We start from the raw sequence: 7,393 nt of genomic DNA, 5'->3' as shown, positions 1-7,393 counted from the left end.
CATCTACTTTTTAATTTTAAAACCAAGAACCAAGCAGTAAAGACAGCAATGTCAAGAATAAAGAATAGCACACTAAGAACCAAACAGAACATTAGAAAAAATTTGGTGTGTGTTTTTACAACTACCAACTTGATGTGAAACAATTAAAAATTTACAAAGATAAAACCTTTTTTTTTTTCTTTTTTGCACTAACTGGTTTCAATTCAGCACTGATTTAACTCATCTTTGGGTTTCGATCTTCACACAGAGTGAATATGTAAGTGTCAGACTGAGGCCCTTTCCCAACTTAAACCAGAGTAATAGATTTCAGAATAATTCTAGAATGGTTTAAATTATAGTCTTTCTGTTCTGGCTGACTTCTTTTCTTTAAAAAAGGTATTTCCTAGATAACTTTTTTGCTTGAAGATGATTGTCTAGGTATATAGCAATTTGAAGAAAACATCTTTTCCTACATTTTAGCTTCTTAGTACTGGTACAACCATTGCCAGCAGTGAGTTTGCACCGGTACAGGTCATCTCTCTCTCACTTACACACATACACATACACACACACACACACACCATTTGAATGTTACTTCTTAAAGCGATGTCACAGTTTGTTTCCTCAGATTTAAAAGCATACATTGAAAACAGCATATCTGATTTAACCCTCAGAGTTAAGCATTTTTTAATATCATTAAATCCAAAGTGTGGTTGCCATGTTTTAATTACCATTCTCTAAGGGATCCCTATGTGTGCTATTCCTAGTCTATGGGACTCCACAGAGTTACTGTAGGGGCCCTAAAGTGGAGGAGTATGTACCAGCACATGTAAGCAAGAAGGATCCTCAAATATCTAAGCTTTAAAATGTTCAAACACTGCTTTATTGGACAATGCTGTGTATGGAGGTTTGGTTTTGTTTTTAAAACACCAAGCAACACTACATACACTATATAAAGACAGCAAACTTTTGAAGTACAAGTTTTCAGTGTGTATACATTATTTCACTTTTATTTAAGGACTTTAATATGGATATGATAATGACAGCCATTAGAAGATGCTAGTTGTTTTACTAACATGTCTTGAAATGGGCAAAACAGAGGCAACGCATGCCATTAGGTGTGTCATACTGGCCTTTGGCTGTATTGGGGAAGTAATCATACAAAAAGTGCCCATAAAATAGAGAAGGCAGCAAGTGAAACTAGAAAAAGATCCAAGTTAAGTAAAGCAGAGTTGAAAGTTTACTTTAAAAATTTTTTTTGTAAATGAGTTGACAGCAGGAGGGAAGTGCAGGGGCATTGCGTCTGGGCTCTCCACTGCCATCCTGCAGTCAAACAGATCTGGATTGCTCATGGAGTCATCAAGAGGGCTAGCAACAGCCCCAAATAAGAGCCAGTTCTCCAAATACAAGATGATGCAAAACAAAACCAACTACAAATTAAATACATGACACTGAAATCACTGGTGAGAAAACAGAATGCAAAGATATCTAAAAATATAAATAAATACATTTAGCTATTTTTTTTTTATTCAAGAAACCCAGAGAACTGCTTTCAAAGCAACTGCTTCTTTCAACCACTTTCTAAATACTTTCATAAATACTTACTATTTTGATTGTCTAATGCAGCACCTCAGTGTTTGCTGGTGGTGGTGATGGAATTTCACTTAATAGTCTCTTCAGAAACAATGTAAGTATATCCTATTACACTAAAGAACATTTCCCTAGGAAAAATCCAGTCAGTTTACAAAATATTGTTAAATACTCAAAACCTGCAAAGTATTAGGAAAAACAAGGAATGTAGTGTTACGAAAGTGGGGGAAAAAAAACTATGCAAAACAGTCACATGGAAAGAAAGTATTTTAATTTTTAAATATCCAAGTTTGCTTAATTTCTTGTGAGCTGTTCAACACTGTTTTAAATATCCTGAATTAATAACTATACCAACAAAATTTATCCCCAGTGTTTCCACAGGAGACATTAAAATAAGACCAAATTATACTTTTCTTTTTCTCAGTTCTTTTTGTGCAAAAATATTACAAGAGAATTCAAATGGAAACGCTGAAATGACATGCCAACATTTCAGGGCACATTTAAAACACTCAGAATAATTCTTGAAATTACTGTTTTCTAAAATATCACTACCAATCACTTTTAGATTAGTTCTGTACATCTACTCACATGGATGCAATTTTCCTAGACCTCTGAAAATAAACAGGCTCATTGGTCTCTTTTGGTGTCCACACAATAGGCAAGATAGGTTTACAATAGTGTTTAAATGGAACTAGGCATCTACAGTCTCTTGATTCCACCACATTCAAAACAAAAGTCAGAGTTCATTTGGCTATCTTAAGATCACTCCCATAAACCTACGACGGTTCACTGGATCTAAACATTTCTCAGAAATGTGTCATTTTATAATTTCACCTAAGTGATGATTTGGGGATCCTTTAGAAATGGTTAATGCCTAAGATAAACTTTATCAAAATGAATAATTGCAATAAAGTGCTTGTTACATTTCAAAATGATGCTTTTAGACTGTGGTATGTTAAGTGTGTGCTATTCCTCCCATAAAGGATCCCCAGGCATGAGAGTCTGGTCTTCTCACCTGTCTCAAAAAGCAGCAGCACTATCTTTTGGTAGGCTGACAATAGGCACATTACCCATGCGGAAGAGGCTACTCTAGGGCTATGGCAAAAAGGGGAGGAAATTAGAAAAGTGGGAAGCATGTGGAGGGTTCCTACTATACTCATAGTTATATACAAATATATTAAATATGCTATAAAAATAGTCAACTCTTTTCCTTTGCAATGACTTCAGAAGCTCCTTTTAGAAGAATGCTCATCCAATCAAGACAAACTTAAAAGATCTCTTTGTCCAAATCACTATTAAAATGGCAAGTGCCTTTGTGCTGTTTCTTCTCTACCACTGAAAAGTTCCAATTAGCTTTCTCCTGGCTAGATGCACTCAGCAACATTAATATCCAGTGTTTATACCTTCCAACAGGGACTTCCATGGGACTAAGAACAGGGCCACAGATATGGGAAAGGTTGTAGACTTGAATGAGCTTTACATAAATGTTCGCCTACAAATCTTCAATCACCAAAGAAATAGAAAAAAGTAGAAAAACAAAAGTTAAATGCTATCTGTATTCCACTTAAAAGTTTGCCTCAATGTAGTGGAAACATTTTCAAACATAATATTATCCAGTTGAAAAGCATATCTACCTACTATTTTCAGGGTCCCTTTCTAAGGCTTCTTGAACAAGGGTTCATCTCCCTTCATTCAACACAATGCCCTTTACAGAGCTGGACTGCTTCAGTGCTCCTAACTTCAAGAGACTGCTTTAAGGCAACAACCGACAACTACAGCACATCTGAAGAATTCAACACACTCACTTCTGCACTGAGTATTCTATGACAAACTAGTCAAGACCACTGGCATCCTTTTATTACTAGTACATTCCTAAGCCACATCTAAGTGACAAAGCAGAGCACAGCACTCTAAAATTACCCCCTGAATTTAGGATATAGTTCAGAAAAACTGAACTGTAGTATTTACTTTCACACTATGCCACCCCTTCCACCCCATTCACCACATTTGCTTTTCCGCCCATATTTCCCACTCAAAAACAAGTACTTTTCAAGTGTCTAGGTTCTGGTGTGACATCACTCTCAGCAGCAACTTTATTGATCCCTGCGGTTCTCGTTTGTATTCGTTAGGCAATACTGGCTCACACCGTGCCACAGCAGTCCACAGAATAACTGCACTGTGGCTGGCATCTTTCCTTTACCTCCACAGTTTCTTACGTAAAAAGTGCCACCCAGAATAAAATGTTTTTAAGAGAAACTGAATCCCTGTGAGAGTAAAGCGGAGGGAAGCTGAAAAGTGTTCCCATTTGATATATTTTCATGATTTAGGTTTGGGATTTGAATTAACAACTTTGGTTATGGAAGTGGAATAAAAAACAAGTGCTGAATCTTCATCTGAATGCTCAAGTCTCACAGGGAAGGGGACAGGACTAGCTTTGCGACCCAAATTGAAGAGAAGCACAAGGAAACCAAAGTAAAGAAGAGGCAGCTGGTGCTGACTAGTTTTTTCAACATAACTTTCCTTACTGATAGCAAAGGAAAAGCATGGCTGCTCTTTAAATTTAGCAACTGTGAATTTCAAGCACGAAAAAGATGAATCATGAACAACAGGAATTATGACAAATTTTTTTTTTCTTTCCCAAATATTAGTTAAGATGGAAAATATTTAAAGGAGTTAGAGTTGAATGTGAGTTAAATAAACAATCTGCAGATTTACCTTGTGGCCTTTTTTTTTTTCTGTTAAGTACATATTACAGTTCATGATCTTTCTTTTAAAGTATGGTACTCAGAGGGCAAGCCTTAACATAATAGTTCATATCTTTTGTTAGCTAAGTCCATATCACTAGGTATTGCCAATAAATAAATGAGGCACAACTCAGATTTATATGGAATGGCATAAGGTCAAGAAAGGCAATTTGGAAGGGGAGAAAAGCAATGCTGTTGCCATCTTTTACAACACTGATTTAGCCTTGTGCATGTATGCTCAGGTATACACGTTCTGACAACCATTCTTGACATCCATGGGAATGTCAGGAATCTCTTCTGGATGATCATTTAGTTAAAACTCCATGATATGTTAATCACTAACTGGTATCTAGTCACACTTCTTTTGTAGAAGGGTAGGTACCATTTTCTTTGGTTGTTTTCTTCTACAGCATTAATTTTCTAATTTAATTATGGACAGGTATGGTTTTGTTTTGTTTTGTCACAGAAAAACAGTATGTCCCTCAAGGATGATAGCAAAGCTAAGGAGAGAGAACTGACCTACCATTCCCCTGAGTCTTTTATCGAGTAATTCTGCAGTAGGTTATTTTCATTGCTCAAAACCATTTGTTTAACAACTTCAATTCTGTTATACATTTCTTTTAAGGTCAATTTTGATTTATTATATTTGTCCTCCCCTTTCTCAGCAATAATTTTTTATACTGTAATAAGAAATTTCCACTAATCTTTAGTTGTAAATTTCAGTATTAGTACCATAAAATCTAAAAAAAATTGCTATTTTTAATATATGTAATTTGTATTGAAATTTATTACCTTTAGAACATGATATTGCCAGATGAAATCTTAGTTCATATTTAGAAAGCATGTGGGTTACAATATTCTGATGTTATAGGGAAAGTAAAGCCAATTCCTGCCCTTTTATGGTTAAAAATATGAACACATTGAGCAAATATTTATTGGCAATTCTTAACTGGCTATTTAGTTTTAATGGAAGGTGCTAATTTAGGAAACAAATTTGGGATCACATTAAACTGTTATAGTGTCAGGTTGTTATCTTTTACTTCTAAGTTATTACTGTACCCCAGTCCAAGAGACTTGCAGCAGCCTTCATAGGAACATAGGAGAATTATGACACTGACACCCACATGCTGTTAAAAATGTACTAAGGTTTCAAAACTGCTACTGAAATCAGACAATAAGTTCAAGATGGTGAGTTATCACCTGAATTAAAATCAAGGCACTATGGGTCCCCCCCCCCTCAAATAACCCTGAATCATTTCTGACTAAAAGAAGCATTGAAATTGTGAAGGATAATAAAAAGATTCCAACAAATCCTAAAAGTTAAAATTCCCACCACTGGGAATGTTAAAAAGTGCCTAAAATGTTTGTGTGCAAATTTTATTCCTATAACTGAAACATTCTTGAAATTACTTTCAGGCTTGTTGAAAACCATTTACATAAATATTTGCAACAATGAAATATATCAAAATATGTGATCAAACTCCCAACCATCTAAAATAAAGCAGTGCAAATCCTATTTTCAAACACCAATAATGAAGTGAGGGATATTTCTGAATAACTTGAAAATCCTGTTGTGTCAATAATTTAACCTGAAAAAAAATTCATTCCCAGCAGCACATCATACCTCACTGAACAAACTGTGACATCACAGCCAAAGTATGAACAAAAAGACTTGTGCCCTGGAAAAGTGAATAGAACACTATTAAGGTGTAAACAAAAGGAAAAAGAGGCTGATGTATCAGTTTGTACATGGTGTCAGAATCTAATGAAATGTACTCATACGGAAGAGAGAATGCCTTCATGCAGCTTACACAATGTTTTGCTTTCTCTCCTTCATCCAGACATATACACATTTTTACAGTATCTGTATACAGAAAATTTAAATGACAAAACATTCTGAAATTACTGTTCCATCATTATCTGAAAAAGAAAAGGGCTTAAGGTGGGGGCTACTGACTACTGGATTATCTTCATGGCATCACTGTGTAAGCAAACCCCTGACATGGCAGTGGTGTGTCCTCTGTAACACTTGATAACAGGCACAGACCACTAAAAGTGACTAACATTGTTAGTGCCTTTCTGATTCACTGGAGGTCATCTCATAGCTGAGCTTCTTAACATTTGGCAATATACTCTTTTTCCATCAAAAATAATCTGGGCAACTGAAACACTGTCAGGATTGGCTATGTCCCTATGATCATCTTCTGCTGGCTGGTATTTAATGTACATCTGTAGCACTAGGCAGCATTTTCCCTACCAACTAATTCCAGGAACTAGAACATTCAATACTGTATCTCATGAAACTGCTGGAACTTTTCTTCCTATCCTCAGGTCATCTGAGCAACTGTTTATAGACCATCACCTTCCTCCTTTGGTGTTGGAGGAAGCACGTGTGCTACTGTGGTTGAACCTTAGAAGGATCAGTCAAACTGTCAGTCCTGTGCCGACTAAGTTGCTGCTGTTGCTGAGACTGGTGTTGCTGGTGATGTGACTGAGAGAAGGTGCTCTGTTGTAGTGGAAACGCAGCAGAGAGGATGAGTTGAGTTGAAGGATTCCCATGGAGCAACCTAGAAGTCTAAAAAAACCAATGTATTATCCAACATTACTTTTTCCCTATCCATCATACTGTGCACATAAAATCTGCTGAAGTTGTCCACTATCCAAGGGGCAGGATCCTTATAATTCTCATTTTTGCTTTCTAAGGTTAAAATCATATTTTTGCAAAATGCCTAAGAGGCTTTTCCTTATTTTGAAAATATAACAAAATTTCATTTTTTTAAAAAATATTTTCAGTTGTAGATGGACACAATACCTTTTTTTAAAAATTTTTAACATGGTGTTGAGAATCAAACCCAGTGCCTAACTCATGCTAGCAAGTGCTCTACCACTGAGCCACAACGCCAGCCCAAAAATTTCATTTTTCGAAGGAATCTGGGCTGGAGATTTTGTGATATATAAAGCAACTAATGTCTTTAGAGAAACCACACACACTCTTTTACTTTATTTCCTAAAGATCCAAATTTTATACAAAGTAATACTGGAGCACTGCTATTTCCAAATGAAGCATAGTCAATCAGACA

At 35.8% G+C, this 7,393-nt stretch overlaps 1 protein-coding gene across 6 annotated transcripts in view; it reads right to left on the bottom strand.

Moving 5' to 3' along the window:
- Nucleotides 1–1,818: 1,818 nt before the first annotated feature.
- CLOCK (clock circadian regulator) overlaps nt 1,819–7,393 on the bottom strand; it is a 107,881-nt gene continuing 102,306 nt past the window's right edge. For all 6 annotated transcript variants that reach the window (XM_079153763.1, XM_079153768.1, XM_079153765.1 and 3 more), the window contains one exon: nt 1,819–6,888. In XM_079153763.1, coding sequence (XP_079009889.1) covers nt 6,709–6,888 — 180 coding nt within the window. In that variant the 3' untranslated portion in view covers nt 1,819–6,708. The remainder of the gene's footprint in view (nt 6,889–7,393) is intronic.

The sequence above is a fragment of the Sciurus vulgaris genome (genome assembly GCF_902686455.1).
Source record: "Sciurus vulgaris genome assembly, chromosome: 9".
In the NCBI taxonomy this organism is placed as follows: domain Eukaryota; kingdom Metazoa; phylum Chordata; class Mammalia; order Rodentia; family Sciuridae; genus Sciurus; species Sciurus vulgaris.
The sequence above is the reverse complement of the archived record's forward strand: the minus strand, read 5'-3'. Positions and strand labels throughout refer to the sequence as shown.